This window comes from Rutilus rutilus (genome assembly GCF_951802725.1).
Source record: "Rutilus rutilus genome assembly, chromosome: 10".
NCBI classification, from domain to species: domain Eukaryota; kingdom Metazoa; phylum Chordata; class Actinopteri; order Cypriniformes; family Leuciscidae; genus Rutilus; species Rutilus rutilus.
This window is the reverse complement of record NC_140215.1, coordinates 10,175,151-10,202,099: the sequence shown is the minus strand read 5'-3', so window position 1 is coordinate 10,202,099 and position 26,949 is coordinate 10,175,151. Positions and strand designations below refer to the sequence as shown.

General features: G+C 37.9%; 2 protein-coding genes across 2 annotated transcripts; both read left to right on the top strand.

Annotated features, from left to right (window-relative positions):
• The first annotated feature begins 34 nt into the window (after positions 1–34).
• On the top strand, positions 35–6,878 carry znf148 (zinc finger protein 148). The gene is made up of 7 exons (XM_084420808.1): positions 35–174; positions 1,296–1,760; positions 1,899–2,024; positions 2,659–2,782; positions 2,868–2,951; positions 3,232–3,350; positions 3,452–6,878. Exons 2-7 carry the CDS (start codon positions 1,410–1,412, stop codon positions 5,060–5,062), a joined length of 2,415 nt encoding a protein of 804 aa, XP_084276934.1. The 5' UTR covers positions 35–174; positions 1,296–1,409; the 3' UTR covers positions 5,063–6,878.
• Positions 6,879–10,373: 3,495 nt separating this feature from the next.
• Positions 10,374–26,626, top strand: slc12a8 (solute carrier family 12 member 8). The gene is made up of 14 exons (XM_084420613.1): positions 10,374–10,449; positions 10,850–10,924; positions 11,091–11,237; positions 11,405–11,596; positions 11,694–11,925; positions 19,522–19,635; positions 20,766–20,853; positions 21,419–21,506; positions 22,235–22,381; positions 23,686–24,331; positions 24,418–24,509; positions 24,607–24,724; positions 25,132–25,192; positions 26,098–26,626. The coding sequence occupies exons 2-14, from the start codon at positions 10,883–10,885 to the stop codon at positions 26,267–26,269; spliced, it is 2,139 nt and encodes a 712-aa protein (XP_084276739.1). The 5' UTR covers positions 10,374–10,449; positions 10,850–10,882; the 3' UTR covers positions 26,270–26,626.
• Positions 26,627–26,949: the final 323 nt, after the last annotated feature.

The window sequence follows — 26,949 nt, the reverse complement described above, 5'->3', positions numbered from 1 at the left end:
CCGTCAGTCTCATTAGAGCGGGTCCGCTGCGATCCCACAATGCACCGCTGCGCAGCTGCAGATGGAATGTAGCTCGCTAGCCTTTCATGCTAGCCGCAGCATCGCAGTAAAGTTTGACAAACACGTCATGAGCGTCTCGAACCCGCCGCCAGCGCTTCACTGACAACACATGCGGTACGTATACTCTTCATTCGCGAGGGTCTGCGTGACAATCAGCCGTGAAAATGTTTGCAGTCCGGTCTCTGTGTGCGTGATGAAATGGCAGCATAGAGATGGAGATCAGGCCGATTTTAAACGCTACATTAATATAATGAAATACATTAAGCCATAATTACAACTCAGTAGTCTTATTAACCTCATGTCAAATGAAATTCGGCTGTATCTGTGACATTGCCTGCCAACAGGCAACCCCGTGTTGTGTTTGAGTGTCACTGTAAACAGTCATATACTTTCAGTTTATTTTGTAGTTTTTACGTATCAGAATAAGTTTGTATGCACAAAGCTTAAACTCATTTTTGGACCATTTAAATCATACGTTGATCCAGTTCCTATTTGTAATTTATTTAGTCTAGGTTGATGATTGACATGCCAGATGCATATGTAGCTGCTACTATTCAGTTTTTTCCTTCTTCACCTAAACATCTAATAATAAACTTCAATTTCAGCTATAAACTAGCTCTGCACTGCAGAAGAAAATGGTGTCATTATTCAGCTCAATTCAGTTCAATAACAGTGTCAATGTTGTAAAGTTCTTCAATTATTAAGAAACAACTTCAATATCTATAAAGAGCTCTACAGAATAAGATTATTCAGCTACTTTTAGTTCAAGTTTTTGTTTTCATCCAATGGTGTCAGTACAGTTAGATCGATAATATTTTCTGTATCTTAATTGTTCTTAAATCAAAACGTGAATCTGACATAAAATGCAAGAATGCTTCCTATTATAGTGACATATAGTGAAAATTCTGACAATGACTGTTCACTACATGTCAAGTCAGATTGGGTTTATTATCATTTCTTCTCTGCCTAGCAGGTGATAAAAATGTTTTTTTGCTTGATTGTGCATACAAGTTAGACCAACACTGGGGACCAAAAGTTTAAGACCACATTGAAAATATCCATTCTTTTTTTCAATTAAACCTGGATTTTTTTTTATTTGTTGTTGAAAAGGTCACATATTTCTATTTTCTCAAAACATGCTGGAGAACCATCAGGTTTTGCTGCTGCTTGTCAAAAGGGGGACATTTTTTGCAAATATTTTTTGCCTTAAAACTTAAGCTTGTTGTTTCTCTCAGTCCGGTCGACGGAGGGGAAGTGCTGTGAACACAACCGAGTTGACTGCTGATTGGAATCCCTATGTTGGTCCTGTCTCTTCCTGTTGCTTCAGCTCAACTGCTCAGCATTCAGCGATGAACATTGATGACAAGCTGGAGGGGATGCTTATGAAATGTGGCCCTGTGGGACTTCACCACTCATCCAGAGGTTTGGGACCCTCGAGGGTGGATGGAAGCGGAAGAAGAGGCAGTTTGGATATGACACTTGGGGAACGGAGCTTGGCTAATCATCCCCTTTTGGCAGAGGATGATGACGACGATGATGATGATGATGAAGACCTGGCAGGTGGAGGCCTGACCTCACATGATCTGATATCCCATGATGACCTGATGGTGCATGAGGAGACAGTGAAAAATGATGGACAGGATGAACCAGCTTTCTCACAGCGAATCTCCCATAAACTACATTATACACTCAACATGCCAGTAAGTGTACAGCCATTCAAGCTTTATCTATCTATCTATCTATCAAATTTTTTACTTTTATTTTTTTAAGAGCACTTAAATTTAATTTAATTTAATTTAATTAATGATGATTTTTGTTGTTGCTGCTTCTTTTGTTAGGTCAATATAAAGCAGGAGATGAAAGTACCAGACTCACTGATTCTGAATAAAAAGGAGAAGAAACCGGGGAGGGACCCATCCGACTGTCACAAAAAAAAGAAGAGAAAGCAGCGCTCGCCTGCAAAGGTTTAATATAATGCATCTGAGATACAACTGATAAAGAAACAATATGCTATTAGTACTTTAAGTGAGGGATATGTTACAGTACAAAACAGTGGTGAAAAACTAATTTAAAGGGATACTCCACTTTTTTTTGGAAATAGGCTCATTTTACAACTCCCCCAGAGTTAAACAGTTGAGTTTTACCGTTTTCTAATCCATTCAGCCGATCTCTGGGTCTGGCAGTACCACTTTTAGCATAGCTTAGCATAGATCATTGAATCGGACAGGACCATTAGCATCTCTCTCAAAAAAATGACCAAAGAGTTTCGATATTTTTCCTATTTAAAACTTGACTCTTCTGTAGTTACATTGTGTACTAAGACCGACGGAAAATGTAAAGTTGCGATTTTCTAGGCTGATATGGCTGGGAACTATACTCTCATTCCTGCGTAATAATCAAGAAACTTTGCTGCCGTACCATGAGTCCAGCAGGCGTAATGATATGACGCAGCGCCTGAAAATAGGTCTAATAGGTTAGACAAACTTAGTCCCGGTCACGTTGGAAGTTACAGAGCTGGGGACTATTTTGGAGCGTGAAAATGACATTTTCACAGGCATGAAAGATGAAGTAGTTTTGAACTGTATTCCATCTTGATAGATTCTCACTATTAATGAAGATGGCTCCCTTGGGCACCAGAACCCAAAAACTCATGTCTGTGAGCACTGCAATGCTGTTTTTCGGACAAACTACCATTTACAAAGACATGTCTTCATTCACACAGGTAAGTGGTGTATTGTTCTGGTCCTGTGGGAATAATTGACCTATAAAAGAACAAAACGGTGTACAAAAATAAACTTTTTTTGCAGGTGAAAAGCCTTTCCAGTGCAATCAATGTGACATGCGCTTTATTCAGAAGTACCTGCTTCAGAGACATGAGAAAATCCACACAGGTAAGCAAAAAGGGATTAAAAACATTACACCAGTGGCAAAAAAGAAATGTCATTTATATTTATCTCCAAGGTATTGTTAGACATGTAGAGTGAAATCTTCAGAGTCGATGATCTATTTATAAATGTGGTCCATTGCACGTCCCTATTTTGTGGTACATCTTTATACACTGAGAAACAAGTCTAGGCATACTTTGAGAGGGGGAAAAGTAGACCTACTTGACTTGCCTAAATTGTTCTTTTATATTGCGTATATAAAAAGCCTGTCATGTCTCCCCTTTAGGAGAAAAACCATTTCGCTGTGATGAGTGTGGAATGAAATTTATTCAGAAATACCACATGGAGAGACATAAGAGAACACACAGTGGGGAGAAGCCTTACCAGTGTGACTACTGCCATCAGGTAAGGGCAGTCCAAAGTAAATCAGATTCGATACTAGGCAATTAAATTTTTAGCATGCATTATACAGGCTGAAAAATGATGTTATATATTTTTCCTAACAGTTTTTCTCCAGAACTGACAGAGTACTGAAGCACAGACGAATGTGCCATGAGAATAAGGACAGGAAGGTGCAGAAAGCAGCTGCCAAAGATGGCCCTCTTCGCACCCCAGAGAGCTTGGGCTTCTCTTTTCCTGCCAAGGAATGTACCCTTCCCAAGAAGAAACGTCAGAAGACCTCTGATAAAAGTCGGGTCTTGCTCACAAGTCCCACTATTGACAAAGGGGTTGAAGCTGATAACGAGGAGAAGACGGAAGACCAACTTGCCAAAAGTGAGTGTCTTCCTCTTTACGCTGTAGCCACCAAGGTGAAGGACGAGTATGTAGTTACAGATTATTCCGTTGAGCTCCCTGATTCCCCGCCTGGTAACAGGCATCTTGCAGGGGAGGAGTCTAATGATGAGATAATTAGTCCTCCGAAACTAGTGCTGAAGAAAATCGCCAGCAGGAGAGGTTTGAAACAACAGGCTCTAGAACCGTCCCAGAGTCTCTCTCCCTTGTCCTCATTCGAAGAGAGCAAAGTAACGAGATACACGTTTGAGATTGTGGACAACAAAGGCCTATTAGATGTCGAGACAAATCCTGACATGGAGTCGGTTGACACCCTACAAGGAGGACAAGCAAAACCAACCGGGAGCAGCACAAACTATGACGACGCCATGCAGTTTCTTAAGAAGAAACGATACCTCCAGGCGGCCATGGCCAACACTAGTCGAGACTATGCTCTTAACGTGAGCAGCATCGTGTCGCAGCCCTCCGTCACTCAGGCAGCTGCGAGCGTCGTTGATGAGACCGTTCCCGCCACAATCCTCTCTGAGACTCAGACACTGAACGTGGAAATCAAGTCCAATAGCGAGAAGAACGTCCTTCCAGACGAGGTCCTGCAGACGCTTCTCGATCACTACTCCAATAAGGCCAATGGGCAAGCAGAGATTTCCTTCAGTGTGGCGGACACCGAGGTCACATCCAGCATCTCTATCAACTCTTCTGATGAGAGCAGTCCCAACGAAGCTTTGGGAACCAGCTCACAAGCGCCTCCGGCCGAGAAGGCCAGCCTTCTGCATGAGTATTCCAAGTTTCTCCAGCAAGCTCTGGAAAGGACCAGTCAGAACGACACATACCTGAACAACCAGAGTCTTACGTTTGTAAATGACAGTGCCAGTCTCGCTGGCCAGCCTTTATTTTCCACAGAGAAGCAGTTCACTTCCCCATCTCGGTTCAGACCAAGCATGAACTCTCCATTGAGATCCACATTGGAGAAACCTAACTTTAGCCTTTTAGTAGATTCCCAACACTCCTTTTCCTTTTCAGGTGACGAGACAAACCCTTCCTCGGTTTCACCGACGGAGGACTTCCTCGACCAAGTAACCTCTCCCAAAAAGACAGACGCGCAAAGCATCAGTCAGACATTTCAGATTGCTACTTTCGACCAGAACTTTCGATCTCAATTCCCGAGCTCACGATCTGGAATATCCTCACAGTTTAGCATTGCAAGTGGACAAGTTAGCTTGAGAGGTCATGGAGGAACAGACTTTCCAGAGTTCTCTCTTGTTAATGAAACAAGAACTCAACTAACTTCATCTCCGGATGCTACAAGCAGCCAAACCTTTGGCTAAACAAGCTTTTAATGATTTGAAGCATTTTAAAGGCACTTTATAATTCTGTCAGTGAGGGCAATGTGATCTCTGTGCAAATACTTATGATTTCCCATCTTTAATCAATCATGCATGTGTGAGAATTAAAGTAGTGATACACATGTTAGATTTCATTATCAGCACTTCTATTGGAGACTCTGGAATACTTTTTATGTGTCATTGCATTATTTGTGTATAACAGCCATGGTCAAACGAATTGGCAGTGACAAATCTCGTGTTTTGCAAAGTTTCCTGCTTCAGTATTTTGTAATTATTTTTTTCACGTTTCTATGGTTTACTGGAAAAGCATTTCATAAGTTTTAAAGGCTTTAATTGGTAAAAACATTCAATATATGCAAAGAGTCATTATTTCCAGTGATGACCCTTCTTTATAACTTCTGGAATTCGCTCTGGCCAAACCCTGACTGATGGTTATCCATTCTTGCCTTATTAGTGCTCAGAGTTGATAACAATGTGGGCCTTTGCTTGTCCACTTGCCTTTTGAGGATTATGGGATCTATGGGATTAAGATCTGAGGAGTTGCCTGGCCACAGATCCAAAATTTCAATCTAATGATCTCTGAGCCACTTCATGATCACTCTTGCCTTGTGACATTGTGCTCCATCATTCAAGAAAATGCACGGATCATCAACAAATAGCTCCTTGGTTGTTGGGAGTAGTTGCTCTTGCAGGATGTTTTAATACCGATGTTTATTCCTGGCAGTGTTTTTGGCCATCATTTTGAGAGAGCCCACTCCCTTGGATGAAAAGCTACCCCACACATGGATGCTTCACTGTTGGCATGACACAGGACCTTTTCTTTTCCGGACAATCGATTTACCAGGTGTCCCAAACAGTCGGAAGGGGGCTTCACCTGAGAAAACAACTTTGCACCAATCTTCTGCGGTCCAATCCTTGTACTGCCTGCAGAATTTCAGTCTGTCATTGATGGTTTTCGTGGAGAGTAGTGAATTCTTTGCTGCCCTTCTTGACACCAGGCCTTTGTCCAAAAGTCTTCGCCTCACTGTGCATGCAGATTTACTCACACCCACTTGTTGCCAATACTGAGCAAGCTCTGCACTAGTAATGAGATGATTCGTAGCTGACACCTAAGGAGGAGACTGTCCTGACGCTTACTGGACACTCTGGGACATCCTGAAGCCTTCTTAACTGCAGTTGAACCTCTCTTTTTTGAAGGTCTTGATGATCCGGTAAGTGGTTCTTTCTGGTGCAATGTTCTTTGCAGAAATTTCCTTGTATGTAAGGCCATTTTGATGCAAAGCGATGATCTTTCTTTGGAGGTAACCATTGCTAACACAAGAACACAATGATTTGATGCACTTTTTTCCTCCCTTTATAACAATCAGTCTGCTCTTATAATCCAGTCAGAATGATAGAGCGATTTTACCTCACTAGTTTTTGTTCACACTTTCCCATGTGCTGATTAGTGAAACAATGTTAGCTGGTCATTCTGTGCCAAGACCAAAAAAAACAGTGAAGTTTGGCTTACGGTTCTTATCCTTTGGCCCAATAAAGCTTTTTGTAATAATTTTAAAATGCATCTGATCGCAATAATCTAGAAACAATGTGTATCAACACCACAACATCTGAAGCAGGAAACTTTGCGAAACACAAAATTGATGTCACTGACTCAACTTTTGGCCATGACTGTACAAATGTAGTGCTCGATAATGCACTTTGGCTTGCCAAATTAGTTAGCCTGTGCATTCTAAAATCAAGCATCCAAGCTACTACTGCATTGCTGTTGTAGTTGTCCAAATGATTGGGTTAATGTGGCTTCCCCAAGAGAAAATTTTACAAAAATCAATTCTGATTTGGCCTCTTTTTAGTGTTCAGCTGTTCTGCTGGAGCAACAGACTCAAAGGACTGACCTAATAATATAGGTCTATAGAAACTACCTTAACCTAGCATTACAATCAGTTTGTTTTGTTTTCAATTAGTTTTGTAACATGTTGCTGTAGAGGTACTGAAAGGACCTTACTTTGATGCCCTAGACTTGAGTAAGGCACTTACCTCTGGGTTGTTCCTCTTTGTGATTTAATGTACTATTACATTAATTACAAGTAACATTGCTTGCCCCTGTCTCTGTAAGCTAAATGTATTTAATCTTTTTGTACATTTAATTATGTTGAAATGTTTTTTTTAATATATATATATATAATTTTTTGCATTCACTGCTCCCTGAAAGATTCTTTCCAAGACACAGTCTATTTTGTTTAGAGCAATCTGCAGGTATAGTCATATGGACCTAGCCCATAAATCTATTTAATAAGATTATATAATCACGAAAAAAAAATCTTTGTGCACATTTCTCCTAAGGTTATTGGATCAAAACAATCGATAGAACCGTTAGAGACTGTCTTGCTAATCAGATTTGAGGTGGACATGGAGAACAAGGCATTTGTAGAGGTTTTTTCACATATCCCACATTTTGGGGATGCCGTTTTAGCAATTGTCCAGGGCAACAGCACTAACAGATATGCACTTTTTCATTTGTTATCATTGTGAATGATTTAGTTCTTGACTCAACGGTTAGTGCATTTCATCACTTTGATTTCATTTGTTCACATTCTGTTTTCTTGAGATTCTAGGTTTACTCATGATCTGATAAATATTACCCATTAAATAGGATGTTGAGCTCATTGGTCGTTTTTGTTATTGTTTTAAAGCACTTTTCAATTCCCACCTTCCCTCTTCATAATGTACAAATCTGATATAATCTATATCAGTCTTGAGCGAAATCAAGAAAGATGATTTAAGAATGTATGGCCTGAGATCATATTTCTATGCTTTTTCTTGGTCTCAAAACACCTATTCATTAGCAAATATGTCTTTGCATCACTCGCTGTTACTTATTAGAATAATATAGAACAAAAAATAAAGTGTAATGTTTGGTACAATTGAACTAATATGTATATGTACACATAACATTTGTTTATTGCACATATCTCTTTGTTATCTTAACTAATCATGTAAATTAGAAGCTTTGTTTCTGTTTTCTCAGATTGTTTATGAAAATGTACCTGCTTGCCCCCATAACTGTATCTTGATTAATCTTAGGTTTATGATTTATAATAGTAGTATCATGCCAAGCTGTACACTCATTGGTTTTCTTTGTAAATCATAAAAAAAAAAAAAACATTCTTACGTAAATTGTTGAATGGTTGTATGAACAATTAACTCAGATTTGTTCTGCTCATGTTTTGTGAATGAGGCCCATTAAGAGTCCTGTGTGTTTTTTCATTGTCAGCATGTTCTGGGTGTCAAAGAGATTTTCTGTGCTTTTGATTAGTTTATTTTCTGTGCCTAAACATTCCTGTAATGTTCCTTTGTTTTTACATGTTGTAAATAGTTTGTATATTTTAAGTTGTGCATTTTGCTGTGCACATTTCTTGGAGTGTAGTCCGGATATAGAGAGAGTGCAACACGATTTAAGAATATTTGCTGCCATTTCGGTTTGCTCATTCCTATGGTCCCTGATGACTATCAGCACAACTTTTGTGACAGAATCAAGTTTGTGTTCTTGTTTGTAAAATTACAAATGTACTGTCCTTTCTATGAATTGCCTCTGAATGCAGTTTATAATGATTACAAACTGATTAAAAGACCTTGTATGGATCTCATACTCACTCAGAGGATTTTTAGGATGTTATTTATCATTCAAATATCACGTGATACCTGCATTATAAATATTTAATCAATAATTACTGCTCCAGAAATTGAAAAAAAAAGTGAAATGATAATTTGAGGGAAGAACTTAATGCTTTATTTTCTTTTAGTAAATTGTGTGATGTTTTTTGTACGATTAATTGCTTTTGGTAAAAGGTCATATCCATATCCTTACACATGACTCTTTTTCTTAATTGATTAGGCATTTTGAGCATCAAAGTCTGATGGTGTTACAGATGGTGGATGATTGTTTTCTTTCAAGTTTAATTCGACTGGAAAACTGAATGGTTTCATTTAGTAAAGAGAGCTCTTCTAAATAGTTTAGACATTTAATTTTATTGGGGAGTGCATGTACTCTGACTGTCTTTGTACACTGGTTATATTTTTATATGTATCCATTTTATTGTAGCCGAATTATTTCCATAGAATATACTTTAATGCAGTACTTTGCCTAAGACATGGAGAAAAAGTTCTGATTGGATGTTTTTGATTGCGTGCCTCTTGTTGTGTAATATTAAATTTCCAAATACATCAAGTTGTTGAGTGCTATTTCTTTGCTTCTTAATCCACATCGCATTGTGTCAGTTTCATGACTTTAAGCACATTTCCAAATGGAGGCTGGGTTTTAAAATGGTTTTAAATCATTTATGTAGGGTTGATACATGGCTAAAATTAAGAGTAGGCTACCTTAAAGTGATTTTAATAGGCCGACTTTATATGATAAATGTCTACTAGCTGGTTATAGAAATGTTCACATAAAATGTCGATATGGAAATGCCTGCTCCATTAGAGCAGTCGAAAACATTGAGGTACACTGACAGCACACACCTGAGGTGGCGCTGATAGAACATAGCATATTTGTTTAATGACGTTTATTGCACACGTAGCATTTTCCAGTAATAACAGTGGCACACAGACAGCTGTTAGTTAGGTTACTCAACTTTACTGGCATAGGCCTATATTAAATAATTAGAAATTTATGTTAAAGGAATAATCAATTAAATTATTTCAAATGCTAAAACACTGTCATGGTCTGTGAAAAATACATTTAAACTCAATTTAAAGTAATTCACTTTAATCAATATTTAAGAAACCTGTGATATCCCAGTATTCCTATACATAGGCTAGGCTACTATCTGTATTCCCTAAAGAGAACGGTGATATAGGCTACTTCTTCCCGACATTAAGTTACTCTAGTGTCTATATGTGTTAACGTATCGTTCTTTTGAGTAGGCTAGCGTGTGAACCACTTCATAAAACTATTTTGAATTAATCTTTCAAGAATCTGACTGAAACGGTCCTATTGGTGCTCAATTTTCGACTCGTTGTACCAAGAACCGATCTTTTGGTTCGAGTCGTAATGAGCCGACAGCCGAGAAGAACCATGAATGAGCTGATACCCATGGAATAAACCGAGGTTTTAATTAATAGGGCACAATTAAGTAAGTTACCTCAATAACCAAAAAGCTAAACTTTTCAAAATAAATCGTATTGGAATAATGTTTACGGAAGTTTACGTAAAAATAATAGTGGATCCACGCGAAACCGTCGTTCTAAATGAACCGTTCAAAAGAACCGATTCACGGAAATGAGTTGGACCACCCAACTACTCAGGTGTGCTCGTGCCTCTCTCCCATTCTCCACCTGCTGTTGCATCCGGGAGCATTGCACCATTGCAGGTATGTGTGCGCTATTGTCTTTATCATTAACCAAGAAATTTACAATTCATCAATCTCACAAAACATCGTATTATCCGTTTACTTAGGGCCGTTAGTATGTGGCGTTTCTTATAGACTTTATAAGAACTAGCGTTAGGCCACAGTAAGTTTGTCACGTAAACTTAAGTGAACTTCACATACTTTGTTTGCCTTTTATTTGAATGTATTTTAATGTTGTTTAAATGCTGAATATGAATTGCCTGTCGATTATTTATAGTTCCCAAGGTGTCACTTATTAACAGACAGCTTTTGTTGGCTTAAATGTATCTAACCTACGTGGCCATCGCCTAGTTGGCAAATGTTGTTAAATTGCCTTTGTATTTACAGTACTAAAGTCTTCACTTTACTTCACTTTCTTCAGATCCAACCACTGTAATCTTGCCAAAGAGGCACAATGAGTCTTCAAGTTCAAGAATTATTCCATGAAGACGCACAGGTAATGTCCAATCTGTAAGTTTTGCCATAAAAAAATGACTAAATGGAAAAGTTTAGCTATAAATGGAAAGCCATAAGTTTTGGGACCTACTATTTTTTTTACACTGGGTGGTGGAATTGACATTAATGGTGACTTATTTAGATTTGAGTGACACTGGTTTGTGTAGGGTTCACAGAGTAATGCTCAACCTTGGTGGAAGGTGCAGCTCTTCGTCTGGGAACCTGTTCTTTTCGGCACCTGGGATGGAGTCTTCACTACCTGCATGATCAACATTTTTGGGGTGGTGCTCTTTTTACGGACTGGCTGGCTTGTGGTAAGTTATGTTTTATTACGGATTTTGAGATGATTGTTATGTGTGTTTTAGAGAATCTATTTTTAAAGGATATTCCAGTCTTTTGGAACATATCTCATGTTTTTGCTGCTATTAAATTAGCATCCAATGGAAATTTTACTTGTCTTTTCCCATATGATCATATTTAGGGTAACACAGGTGTGTTGCTGGGCATGCTTCTGGTGTCCATGGTGGTATTGGTCGCTGTGGTTACGGTGATGTCAGGTATCGGTGTGTGTGACTGTTGCAGTGTGGGTAACGGTGGGGTCTACTCCATGATCTCCACTGTGCTAGGAGGGAGAGTTGGAGGAACTGTGGGACTCTTGTATGTGTTTGGGCAGGTGAGCAGCTCATGTCTACAATAATTATATTGCATATACAGTGTGTGATCAGTTTACTGGTTTTAGGTTTGGTGACAGTCATGTGTCTTGTTGGCAGTGTGTGGCTGGAGCGATGTACATCACTGGCTTTGCAGAGTCCATAGCGCAGGTGCTGAGCTTACATAGCGTGTGGGCAGTGAGGGGCATCTCTGTGGCCGTTCTGGTTGGCCTGCTTGGGATTAACCTGGCTGGGGTGAAATGGATAATACGCCTTCAATTGGTTCTGCTGGGGATATTAGCTATGTCCACTCTGGATTTTGTCATCGGGACATTTAGTCATCTAGATCAAGGTAAGCTTTCGTGCAATGAGATAAACCAGGAGTATTGAGTTTAACACCTGCTAAATATCTTAAGGTATGGCTAGGTTTTGTGTTTAACCAACACCATAGATCCCCCAATCTGCTTCTAGAACTGTTGTATAAGTTCATGTATATGTTAAAATGGAAAACAAAACCATAAATCTAATTTTAACAGGCATTTTGACTACCACAAGTTTCCATTTAATAAAGTAGTGCTTAAAGAAGAGATTCTTGCCCTGCAGTGTTTCTTTCACAGACCCTACTAAACAGTGCCTGCCTTTCTTATATTGACATTTCTTTCTTTTCGCATTTCCTGGCAAACCTGCCAGACGAGGATATAGAAGTTAAAGCCATTTTATGCTGGACCAAATCTGGAGTGTCCAAAATGCTTTTTTCTTTTACCAGCATACATTTTTCTTATTTCTATTATTCTCTGTTAATAATAAGTTCTTTATTTCTGTCTTTTTATGTATGTTATATGCATTTATTGTGGTAGCTGAAAAGTAGTTGAATGCAGCTCGCAAGTGACAGAATATATACACTACTGTTCAAAAGTTTGGGGTCAGTAAGATTTTTATTTTATTTTATTTTTAAAGAAACCAATAATTTTATTCAGCAATCTATTAAATTGATCGAACGTGACTGAAGAATTTTAGATTGTGTCTGTACATTTCTGTTTTAAATAGAAACTTTTTTGGAATTTTTTTTTATCACAGTTTAATATTAAGCAGCACAACTGTTTTTAACATTTAGAATAAAAATAAATGGTTCTTGAGGACCAAATGAACATGATTAGAATGATTTCTGAAGGATCATGTGACAATGAAGACTGAAGTAATGGCACCTGAAAATTCAGCTTTGCCATCACAGGAATAAATTACATTTTAAAATATATAAAATATTTTTATATTTAAATTTGTAATATTACACAATAGTACCGTTTTAATGTATCTTTTTATTAAAGAAATGCAGCCTTGGTGCACATAAGATGCTTATTAAAAAACATTTAAAATATCTTACCAAGCAAGCTTTTGAGCAATAAATATTATATGTGACAGTAGATATTGCTCATATGTTCTCACCTCAAAGCTCTTTCTCATTCAAAATGGTAATTGGTAGTGATAGACTACCTCAGCCAGTATTTGGCCATTTTGAGATGAATACTTTAGCCGACTAAACGTGTGTACATCTTAAATAATTAAATTGTGTTAACCCAACAATAATTTTGTTCAATAATGCATATAATAATAACAATGCATATACTATATACTGTATATTATTGAGTTGATCATACAGAACTCAAATTATGAGTTCACATGTCCTTGCAGCAACTGTCCAGTAGGTGTCAGGGTAACATAAATGTGGCCATTTGTCCCAAGACCCAAACAATGCTATAGTGTGTTTAAAAAAAAAAAAAAGCCTTTGTATTATAATAATGGCAATATACATTTATTAATTATTTTTAGGTTCATAATTTCCATAAAACCAATTAGTCTTGACAAACAGTGCAAGATTGTTCATACCAGATGTGATCTGGCATTGCCAGTATACGCAGTAGGCCTAAGCTAGTTAGACCTCCAACAGCCCTGATTATTCTGGGAGGTGTGCACAAGGCCACTATGGAGTGCAAGGTCTCTTCCTAAAATAAACACAATAATAGAACTCCAATACCAATCATAATATGGAAGTTTAAGGAACAAGAAAAGTGAAATGATTTGTTTTCCCATTATATACTGTCATCTAGTCATCTTTGACCTGGACCTAAAATATTTATGCTATAAAACTAAATGTATGTGTGTGTATCTAATGTGTGTGTGTGTGTATATATATATATATATATATATATGTGTGTGTATATGTATATGTGTGTGTGTGTTTACATTTAATTAAAAATAATATAGTATATAATTTAATGAAAATATTTTAATTAACATTAAGTGTTTTTTTTTATGTTTTCAACTAAAAGCATGTCTTAATGAAATGGAGAATGCTTATACTCTAACAAGAATCAGTTGTGTTAGATGTGTTGCCAAGTTCCCGTTTCTAAAGCTCTCCCAAGCTACAGTAGAATCATAGAAATTCCAGCTCTCTCACACATTTCATATATAGGGCATTTAAATCTGCTTGTACTTAAAGTTTCATTGCATGAAGTGAGCACATATATGTAAATCGTAAGAGCGGTTAAAATCTCTTTTTATAAGACAATCTTGGGGGTATACTTAGTTCAATTTAATATAGGTTTATAATAGCAACTCATCATCCTGCAACAATTTATGTAAGATATCTAATAGTCACTTGCTCTAAGGACAAGTGTGCAGGCATTCTTAGTCCATTGTAATGTTTTTGTTTTGTTTTGTTTTTTGGCTGCCCACTTCAGACGAGGTCAGTATGTACTTTCACACTGGGTTTGCAGGAAATCCATCCCAACTCTTCCTGTTCTCCTGATTACTGACTTCCTGTCCAGAGAGGAGGCAAGACTCTCGGAAAGATGGTGTTCTCACTCTCTCTCTCTACAGAGAAAGTTAGACGTTGTGGTGTAATGGACTGAAATGAGGCATTACTCCTTAACTGCTGCTTCTGCGGCTGCCATCTTGCTCTGATCTCTTTTAGGAACTGGACTTGGGGTGCAGTGGGATAAGGAGGTGCTGGTTCCTCCATGTTTTTCCAATTAAACTTTGTGGTTATAAAGTGACCTCACCACTGGCACGACTCCAGGGGGTTGCACGGTTTAGGCCGGGCGCTGTATGGGCGGGTTACCTGCCATTGGCAGGCAAAAGAGCTGCTGTGCAGATGTGTTTACAGTTTGATAATGCTGTTAATCACGTAGTCAAGGCCAGGTGGTCAGCACAAGGAAAGCTTCATAACTGTGATGATAAAGAGATCCCAGCGCGTCCATATTTTTGGCGTCCTATGACAACAAACAGATTTACTCACTCTACACAAAAATGAGAAAATAAGAAAATATGACCCCCCCCCCCCCCAACTCTGCCTATGCAGGTAATCACTGCGATGAAAACTCAAGTTAAACTCAAGAACCAGATCAGTTGATTTGTGAATGAATCATTCAGATCAGTTTTGTGAACGTTATTAAATGATTCATTGAAAAGATCTGACTCTCTTTGTTCATGATTTTTTTTCCATGAATAATGACATTTTTATTATTATTTAGGCCTATTTTTACTGACACCAAAGGTATTGTATGACTTCAGAAAACTCATAATGTACGAGTCATATGGACATCATTTATAATACATTTATGGTGCTTTTTGATGTTTAGGAGCCTGAAAGTCCCAATCCTCATGTGCTTTTGAAAAGAATGGCTAGGATATTTGAAGGATAAAGAAGGAGGTCACATAGTTTTTTTAGGTGGTGAACTATTCCTTTAAGGACTGAAAGGCTGAAGAAAGCTTAGGGGCTGAGCACATATCTTGGTTGTGAAATAATTCTTGGTCAAGGATATGTTTGAATTACACACCCAGTCTACCACTGGGCACCAGTGTGCCTTGGCTCATATAGCCAGAATGGGAGAAGAGTGATGATTTTTTAATACTGCTACCTACTCTTCAATGTTTTGTCAAATCATTTGAAAATGTTATTGCTGGAAAAGATGAAGAAAATGTGAGCGCAATCCTCTAGAGTGTTCATACCATTGCGGTGAAAGCATTTGTGCTAGATTAAAAAAATGAGCACCTCCTAGTTCTGTCCCTCTCCTCCTGCCTGTTACCACACAAGAGGAGATTTCCTACCGAAGACTTGTAGACAGTGTTATTGTTGCAAATTCTGTTGGTGGGAAGATATTGTTGGAATATAACAATTATATTTCATATGAAAAAATGAAATCCTGCAAGAACTGAATCCTTTAACTTATTTATCTCTTTATGGTCATCAGAATTGGCTTGATTTTCACTCGCATAATTAGTTTTATGAAGATTTGATTTTTGTGTTTTGTAGGATTTGCTCTGATTTCCTCAGCTCTAAACTCAAAGACACTCTATTTAAGCGCTCAGTGTTGGACAGGAAACTGACATGCGCTCATAGTTTTGGGTTAAGGGTGTTGACCGGGCTCACCCACATTTTTGGCCTGAGACAAAAGAGCAGGCAGGAAGCAGATCCGAGTTCTTCACTAGCAGCGTCCACATCATCACTTCCTCTTCCAAATCTTTAGATCAGAAGGACTCTCACTATAAATATCCAAACTGCAATCAAATTGCTTAGAAAGGTGGCAGGGAGGACAACAGTAACGCCCCTGCTCTTAAACCCACTGTACGGCCTGTTCTTCATGCGTATTTGAAGTAGTATGTTTTTATCTCTGGCATTTATCTTTAGCATGCATGAGTCACAATATATGCGATTTCATTTTTTGGGGTGTTTGACACCACACTGTTACATGTACTACTGTTAAAAAAATGGGAGTTGTTTTTGAAAGTCTCATGCTCACCAAGGCTGCACTTATTTGAACAAAAATGCAGTAAAAAAAAGTCATAGCTGTCACTTTTGAACAATTTAATGCAATTTTGTTGAATAGTAGTATTCATAAATAAAATAAAATCTCACTAACCCTGACCTTTTGAATGGTATTGTAACTGAAGGTTGTTTAGTTAAAGAGATGCAAACTAAATTACGTCAAAGCTTTTATTTTTGCACTTGCTATTCCAAAAAACAGCTTAACATAGCTTTAGCAAAGTTCATAAATTAAGGTACTTATGTCAAGATAATTCATATGATGTGATTGTAAGTATGATGTGTGTTTTTTTTTCTCCCACTTGTATGTGATAATTGGGGTACTTTATGCCGCTGGTTTCACAGACAAGGCTTAAGACTAGTTCCAGAATAACTGATTTTAACTGAAAGCAACTTGCACTGACATATCTTAAAATGTCAATTGTTTTGTCTCAAGATGCACACCAGTAATGTTTTAAGGCATGTTTATAAAAGCTACTTGCATGTCCTAACTGTACCAATGCCTAATCCTGGCTTAACCTAAGCCCTGTCTGTGAAACCGGGCCTATATGTGTTATTTCTAAGGCTGCAATGCCTATACCTAAACTTTCTTTATGCACTTAAAGACCTCTTTCTCCTGATCATCTCTATTGTGTCTTACTCTCTTTCTAGCTCTCTCTCTTTGTAGCCAAGAAACTGTGAAGAGTAGGAACAGGCAGGGCTTCTGAAAGGGTGGTGACTTCCTTTTGGATAAACATGTCATTAATCCAAGAGAACACATTCTTTCCCATCACAAGATAACCAAGAGGGAAATGGCTCATGCTCTTGCATAGCTAGGGCCCTGTAGATCTCTCTCTGGATCGGCCTTGTCTCCGCAGAGGTGACACCTGCCCCCTCCCCAACCCACCACCACCTTTCTTTCTCCTGTACTCTGTTGTTAACTTTTGACTCTCTAATTGACAATGTTATAATCAGCTTCTAAGGCCAGATACACAGTTGCATTGTGTTTTGCCTTGTGCATCCCTGTTGATGTTTGTCCATAGGTCATCTATTATATATATAAATAAAAAGAGAGAGAGATTAAAGTATAGGTCCGGCCCAAATGATCTACATTTACTCACCCCTGTTCCAAACGAATGACTTTCTTTCGTTACTTGAACACAAAAATAGATGTTTTGAAGAATGCATGAGCTGCTTTTTCACACAGTGAAAGTGGACAGAGATTGTTTTGTTGTTGTTGTTGGTACTGCCAAAAAGGAATGCACCATAAAAGTATCCTAAAAGTAGTCCATGTTCACTATAATCAACATTTTCAAAAGCATTGGTTTTAAATCGGGGGGCTGAGGCCCACTAAGGGGCCTCAAGATTATTTAAAATGATTTAAAATAAGACAAACCTAGCATTAAAATAAGCCAAAAGGACTAAAAATCTAGATTTTTTTTTTATTTTTTTTTTTACCTCATGAGCACAATTTTATTTTATTTAAGAACCAAGGTTCACATGGACTTAAAATATGAGGTGTCAAGTTTGATTTCTAGACATAGAAAAGTCATGTAAATTAATTAATTAAACTTATTTTAATGTGTGTTTAAGGTGTGTTAATTTGTGTTGTAATAGTTCAAATATTTTTTAAGTCCTTATCCTTAATCTTTGTCATGTAAATAACTAACAACTGTAAAAAATAACATAGCCTTTGAATACTGTTGTGGGCAGTGGGGGGGGCTTGGAGTCAAAAAGGTTGAGAACCATTGTTCTAAAGTCATATATTAGCTTTGTGTAAGGAACAGAAGACAACATTATTTGCATTATTTGCTAAAAAATAAATAAAAATCCCTCTGCTGTATCTTCGTTAAATATCCAGATGTGAGAGCTGGAGCAAAGGAAAAGATTATTAGTGTAAAATTATTTGTATTTTGACTGTTCCTTACACAAAATATTGTATGACTCTAGAAGTCATGGAATATATAGCCAATGAATCCTACGGACTGCAATTATGGTGCTGTTTTTGGCTGACCTTTTTTAGGTGGAATACAGCAACTTGAACATTCAAACATCTACTTTTATCTTTTGAGTTCAATCAAAAAAGAAAGAGATACTGGTTTGGAATGACGTGAGGATGAGTAAATGGTGACAGGATTTTTTTGGGGGTGAACTAACCTATTAAGAGCCATCTATTGTATATGTTATTTGTTATATAGTATGTACTGTACGGCATGGAATGAAAGTTGAGTGTAGTTGTGTACAGTTACTTGCATTCCATACTTATATTTTGTATTACAAACCTTCTGAAATATACAGCGAATATACAGCGTCAGTGCTATCCAGACTTTAATAACTGAGTGAAAATCCCACTCTTGTGTGACGGTTCAGCAGAATAGTGATATCTCTCAGTGCTGTTTACGTAAATGTTCTGCGGGGCCTGTTCTAGGATTGTTTTGTTTGCCTGTGAACACGCCCAGAGCTTAGTCCAGCATTCCCTCCATCATGTCCTCGGCGCAGAACTATTGAACTTGGCATGTATTCCCAAGAAAAAGGCCAGCCCTTGGTTTGCACGCATCTTGGCGGGGCGTCTGTCCCCCCGGGTTGTTACATAAAGGGTGGTGACGGTCAGCCGCAGACACCTGGGGCCCTGCCTGTGGAGTCTAAAACTGTAATATTTCAAACCAGATGTCTGTCCCATAGTACCCCATGGAACCACTCTCTTTGATTTCAGGGTGAAAAAGGTTATTGTATCGGTGTGTGATTAAATCAATATTGTATGTCATGCAGTTTGTGGTCTTGCACAGGGGAATGTTTTCTTGTAAATGTCGTCACCACATGATTCAATCTTGTGTTTTAAGCAGATGCGGAAACAGAATGGTTGAGTTTTTCTGAAATTGGTTTTAATGCTATGAAATATTTAGACTGATTGGTCAGATTTTTCAAAAAGGCCAAAATATTTCTTTTTGGTTTTCAAAACAGATTCTAGTTTACAGGAAAGCATTTGTGTGTTACATATACTCAGTGGAGACTATGGCATTTCAGAGATGAATCTGATTCTTATCATTGTGTCAGTGCAGACTTTTTCCATAAAGCACTCAGTAAGACTGAAGGTCGTAATAAACAGTCTTTCCTAACATTGTTTTGTGCTGAATATGTTTATTGCAGAGCATGGATTCATTGGTTATTCGGAGGAACTACTGCGTAAGAACACCTTTCCAGACTACACAGCTGGCGAGACTTTCTTCACCGTGTTTGGCGTTTTCTTTCCTACGGCGACAGGTGACTTTACACACGTAAACAAGAAAAGCATAACTGTGATATAACAACCACTGATTAAACGATAATATGCTTATATGAGAATTTATTTTTGCAATTAGTGAAGTTTAAGCCTTTATAAATTACTTGAGTAGCCTCAAATACTTGCAGCTGTACGTTAATGACTGTGGTTTGATTTAGGATGCAGACTTCCCAGAAATCTCTTTTTCATGTCAGAAAATGTTCATCTCATAGTTAACACATTTTTGTTGCATAATGAGGTTTCAGTCTGAGTCTGCATGGTGTCACTGGATGGTTTTTTTTGGGTGCCAGCAAGCCGCACCCAAAGTCTGCTTGAAAAGGTTGTCTGGGACAGGGGATTTCAAACCCTCTTCCTAAAATATAAAGGCAGAATATATATTTTTCTAAAATTTGATATATATATTTAAAAAAATATAAAAACCCATTTGTATTGTGTGAGAAATACGATGTGTGATCGTACAAAGACAACACAATTAAATAATTGTTTCCAAAATTAAATAATTGGCTTTTATTTAAACAAATTGCTAAAAAAATTTAATTAAATTAAAACATAACTTTTTTTTATACAACTATATGCAGATGTTTTTTCCTACTGTTAATAGAATAAATAGAATAAAATAATTCCAATTATTATCATGATTTCTGACCAAACTTTAGAAAGCAGAATAATATAGAAATAGTTGTGAATGTTTAGCATAATAATCGTTTAGCATTTACATAATTTGTTAATAAGTGCAAGTTGCATTATGTCGTGATCCCAACCTACAGTAAAACACTTTCATGATGCTTATGACTTTCCTATTTTCAGAGGCAAAAAAGACTGTAAATATAAACAGATAATTTAAAAATGGAAATGAGATAATGATCTTAAGAAATGCACGAAACCCATATTTCCCACTCCATTCATCTTGTTTTGCCACACACAATGCAAGCCTGCCTCATGCAAAAGATTGATTAGGGCCTTGTGTTGCTCAAATGAATTGTTCATTAGAAGTCAGGAAGGTGTTTCAAGTGAGCTCTGATATGTACATCTATCTGCTGTTCAGGTTTAGAACAGCCCCTTGTCTCCAGTCTTGTTTTCACAGTAACCCTCTGTGTGTGTGTGTGTGTAGGTGTGATGGCGGGATTCAACATGAGCTCAGATCTCCAGAGGCCCGAGCACAACATCCCCGTGGGAACTCTCGCCGCAGTCTGCGTCTCGTATGTGTCCGTCAGCCACATAAATAATCTTTAATTCTTCCTTGGTTTATCTTTAGCCTCTATTGTATTGACTGTACACATACTTTAGAGCAGGCTCTAGAATGAAAATATGAGAAACAGAATCACAATGAGCCTTCTTCATGCACTGCATAAACAGTGTGTGAAACTGTGATGTGATATATACGTTTGGGGTTGGTAAGATTAATGTTTTTTAAAAGAAGTCTCTTATGCTCAAGGCTGCATTTAATTGATCAAAAATACAGTAAAAACAGTAATATTGTGAAACATTATTACAAATTTAAAAATGATGTTATTTAAATGTTATTTAATCCTGTGATTGCTAAGCTGAATTTTCAGCATCATTACTCCAGTCTTCAGTTTCACATGATCCTTCAGAAATCATTCTAATATGCTGATGTTCTGCTTAAGAAATGCTTATCATCAATGTTGAAAACAGTTGCGCTGCTTAATATTTTAGGTGGAAATCATGATAGTTCTTCTTGTTAGATATTTTGTCTATAAACAGAATGCAACTCTGACTCTTGTGTATTGTGGGAATCTGCAGGTGGTTCCTGTATCTCGTCTTTGTGTTCTTACTGGGAGCCATTTGCACCAGAGAGGCGCTGCGCTATGATTTCTTAATAGCGGAAAAGGTAATCTGATGTTATTGCAGGTTTCAAAGGATGGCCATCTTCCATGGGTTTTTCCACTTATTTAGACTCATTGTCTCAGCTGAATGTGAGACTTGAGAATCACACATTATTCACAGATAAAATGTTATATTTGCATTTATTGTCATGCTAATGTCATTCCTCTCATGTGCAGGCCCTCTTGACAGAGGCATTTGAGGTCATCCTAAATGCTACAGCTGGTGTAAATGTTTGAATGAGAATGAAGCCCAGTTGCGCACTGACCTTGCACATACCCTGTCGTTTGGCCTGATAGCCACACAGCTGCCAGTCAACATAGATTACAGTGGACTGCTGAGCTAAGCTACATAGTTTATGAATGTGTAAGCCTGAAGCCTGGTTGTGGCTGACCCACAGCTGTTCCTTAATTGGGGCTGTGGTGTGGGGGTTAACGCTTTACCACAACTACTATCATTACATGCAATACAATGCATATAAAATCTTATATTAAATCTACAAAAAGGTGCATTCGTACAGTATAATATTGTGTTAGAGAAGCTGTGGTTTCATACACATAATCATACTGTATTATTGTAATTGCCCACTCTCTCATTATGGCTTCTGTCAGATTACACATGATTTCTTTGATTTACTTTCAACACATTATAAGCACTTTTCAGTCTGGCCAAGCGGAACAGAGTTGGGTGGAGCCCCCTTTACTCTCTTCCCCTCTGTGTTTGTTTTTTTCCCAGGTCTCCTTGGTTGGTTTCCTGTTTTTGCTGGGCCTCTACATCTCCTCACTCGCCTCCTGCATGGGCGGCCTGTACGGTGCACCCAGGATCCTCCAATGTATCGCTCAGGAGAGAGTCATCCCAGCTCTTGGATTTCTTGGAAAAGGGGTGGGTGCTTGTAGGGAGATAACCATATTAATGTGGTTATAATGCGCTTATTTTCAGCATGGGGAATGTGAATCAGTGTGGTTTTATGCTAAACAATGGTTCATTCTGTAGATTACTCTTATTTAAATGCTAATCAATCTGTTCTGTGAATATAAAAACAATTGAAAATCAGAGAAGTTCATATAGTGAGTTCTTTCAGATACGAATAAATTATCAAACATGAAATTAAACATTTGTTTTTCATGCCACTTTAACGAATTGTTTACTTTTTTACGCTCAATGAGCAGCTTCACAGACAGGATAAGTTCCTAATTATAGTGTGCCCGAATACGCTCCAAAAATGCGAAGGAATGAATTGTAACAATTGTGGCTTTCAAAAGCACAGCACAGCACACCCTTTCCCTCGCCTGAGCTCTGTCTGACCCCTCACTGTGGGCTACAAGCTTTTCCGAGACATCTAGCCCTGAATCAAAGTCCCAGAACAAACGCAGGAAGCACAGAGAAGACCAACCCTGGTGGATCTGGAGCTATGCCAGCCAGTAGCAGTAGCACCCTGATCCCAGAGACTTATGGGATCTGGGTAATGACTGGTCTGAGGTGACATGAGAGATGTTGTCTTTTTTTGGGATGCTTCCACTCACTTATTACATAACCTGAAGAGTGCGAATGAAATGAGAGTAATGAAGCCAAACTAATAAAGCCCATAATGCAACCTTGCAATTTATTTATAAAAGCTTTAATTAAGAAAAAAAAAAACAATAATGTGAATTAGATGTGATGTTTTAATAGACGTGAATTATACAAAATGTAATTTTTCAACAAAGGTCACTGACTCTATTTCCTCTATTACACTAAATAAAAGCAATTTTTTTTATTTTATATCCACACTCTGTTCTGAAACCTAGTTATCAGATTGATACATTCTGTAGATTGATACTGCCTATGCAGATGGCATTTTAAGGTTATATAGAAATGCTGCCAACACAAAGGCTGTTGCAAAAGGAAGACTGCATGATTAGGCTCCCATCTAAGCCCATAATGCATTGCGATTAAAAATGGCGTACATACTTACAAATCATTCAATATAAAATTGATATTTTAACTCAAAATATGTTTGTATTTTTATTTTGTTACAGTATTGCATTCTTAGCTTAGCAACATGTTAACACCAAAATCTATTGTAATCAATTGTGTTTCCTATGCTTTTCCTAACTTCCTATGTATGCTGTAGACATTTAACATAGCTCACTAGGTTTTGGAACAGCCATAGATTTACCTTTCTCCCATTTCTTTATGTATTACAGCGAGGGCCCAATAAGACACCTGTGGCTGCCATCTGTCTGACCAGTTTGATCTCCATGGCCTTCATCTTCATTGGCCAGGTCAATGAACTGGCTCCCATTGTCACCATCAACTTCATGCTAACCTACAGCATAATTGATTATTGCTATTTCTGTGTGGTGAAAACCTATGAGCTGCAGGTCCAGCAAAGGAAGACACTGATCAGGAGGTCGAGCTCCAGAAGATCACTTGTGTCCAGCACTCACCCCCATTATGGCAGCAGTGGAGCCATCAGTGACCCTGTGAACGGCACACTGCTGGAGTTTACCAAAGACATGGACCAAATATTTCCATTGCCCAGCACAGACACCGCTGAAGAACAGAGAGTGTCTATTCCTGCCTCCAAGGCCCGGGGCAGGAAGTCAAAGATTCCAGCTAAAGAAACGCTGATGAACAGTTTTGGGTTGGACTTAAACAGCAATGGACCATTAGATAAAGGAAAAGATCAGAGGGAGCTGGAACAAGCTGTTGGATTAGATGATGATGCCAGTAGCCAGATAGGACTTATGGACTCTGACCTTACAGCAGTAGCCAAGAGGAAACAGTCTTTGCCTAATTCTGGCCCAGTTGAACTTGAACAGCTCCCAAGAGAGCAGATAGAGAGGAATGGTAAGTAACTCTCTACAAAACCTTACATAACTCCTCAATATAGTGTTCAAAATCTGTATTTCTCCTTAAGTACCTTTTATTCACAGGTTCAGAAACAATTCTTGAGGGATCAGAAATCAGATCAATCCAAGGTTCAGTCTATGCAAGATTTTGCAATCACTGGGTTGCATTAATTGGTGTAAGTTCGGCAAAAAATATCCAGTGCTTACTGAAAGCAATTCTTTAAATATATAAATTTTCAATTGTTTTTTAAAGATGTTTTTATCTTTCTTTAGGCATTGTGCTCTTTTTTAATTATGTTTGTCATCCAGTGGATGTACGCCTTGATCAACATTACAGTCGCCCTTATCCTCTTTCTCTACATTGGAACAACAAGCCCAGGTTTGCCAACAGGTAATTATACCTAACTTTTATTTCATTTGAGTAATCTTTGGAACATTTGAGAAGTAAACCCTACTTGCTCATAATAAACTGCAAGTTGTCTAAACACTTTGGCTGCTACACATGGCTTATTTCAGCCAAATATGTGCATTCGGGTCTAAGAGTAAAAGCTTAAAATTGGGAATTCATTGCATCGTTGTCATTTGCTATTGCTGCAATCTCATGTGAGTGACAGGTTGTCCCGCCCTCGCACCAGTAAACGTCATCAGACAAGAGAAATAATTTGATTGGCAGATTATGAGGGCACAAAAAAAATGTGCATGGATGAATCATTTGTATTAAATATATTTAGATTTAGATTTAGATTTTATAGTGACTTGTCTTGTCAGAAAATATAAAGTTACATTCTCTGCCTACAGGTGCAGCAGCTCGCTTCAGTTTCTTCAGGTGGCTCAAGACCTCGCTATATAATTTGGGGAGGTATGATGTTACATACTCTTGTGTAGGAACTTAGGAAGACTTCATTTTCAACTAAGTGTGGTCCTTATTTCAGCTTTGTGTGACCAAGAACCACCCACTTAGACAGGAAAAAACAGTCTGATCGACATGTTTTTTCATGATGTTTAAGGTCAGGTTTACCGGATACCACAATAATGGCGTGGCATTTCCACTAATGGTTTTATAGAAAACACTGAACACCAGGAAATAGAAAATGTGTATAGACTTTAAGATCAGAATTTCCAAAAGAAATAAGTACTGATTATTTCAGACAGCAATCAGAGTATACAGTTCTGCTTGTTATGGATATCTTGTTAACTTGATACTAGGTGCCTTGAAAAAAATATTTCAAATATGTTACTATTTTAATGCCACTGTCCTTGAAAACTTTGGCAAATCCAGTGATTAATTCTTCCTTAAAAGTGCTCATGTGCACAATTTCATATGGAATTGTAAAAAAAAGCCCTGTGTCCCCTTACTTCCAGAAGTTGTGAAGAGCCAGCCACTCATTACTTTTGGGTTGTTTCTTTGTTTGTGATATGCATCATGTGGTCAGTGAATAAACTTTTTTTGCCGGCCCGTGGTTATGACATCTGAGGCTGACACTAAGAGTAGGTGTTACAACAAGATAAATTCAGAGCTATTGTGTTCTTGCTCTTCGGAAAATCTTTAAATGTCTTCTAAATAGATTAATGATCCTATTCTTTAGCTTGGCTAGTTCCTCAGTCAAAACTGGCAAATTAAACTAAATTAAGCTCTTCTAAATAAATTACTGTTACGTGGGTATGTGGCAAGAATTCAGTGTGGATGATGCGATTAGAAGAACTATGGTTATATTATACACAAAACTGAACCTCACTTCACCAATCATTGTCTTCTCTTCTTAGGCGAGATGGGGCCCTTCAGGACCAGATTGTGATGACACCCTCTTTGTCAGCTGTTGGCATGGAGACCAGGCAGCTGACAGAGGAAAATGCAGACTTTGCCCTCCGTGATCGTTACCATCACTCCTCCTTTATCACCACCACAGACAAGATGGTCCATCCTCAGTCCAACTGAGCACGTAACAACTGTGCCCTGCTAACCAGCTGGACTGAAACAGTGGACACATGGGACTAAATAATCTTGACTGATCACTGAACTGAGCATCACTTGAAATACATATTTTCATTTACAGCATTTGTCAGATAGTACTTGGAAGACTTGGAAGTTTTATTTTCCTGGAATATCTGAAGGAAGCTAATAATGTTTGTTTGAAAATTGCGAATGTGCAATCAAAGTTTAAGGTTTAATATGCACCATAGGCAACTTCATTGAGTTCATAAGAGAGTAGCAGACAGAAGCATCATGTCCACCCAAACTGGAACGTGCACTCTCCAATTTTTGGGCTGTCCAATTTAATTTTGAATGCAACTTAAAATAAATAAATAAATAAAATAAAAATAAAACTTTGATAAAAGAAATGCAAAAAAATGTCTAGGTAAAAGAAAAAAGAAATCACCAATGTCGCCAGAAAATGCTAACTCTTAATAATGTCAGGTTGCATTGTCACTACTGTGACACTGATTTTCAATGTCTTAATGCACAGAAATGTGTAAAAGTGGGGAGCATATTATTTTGTATAATGTTAATGGTAACTGGGTTTTGATTTAGACTTGATGGGGGGAAAAGAAGAATCCCACCTGAATGTCTGAACCGAATCGAGCACACATTTGTGAGTGCGTTCATCCAGGAATGGG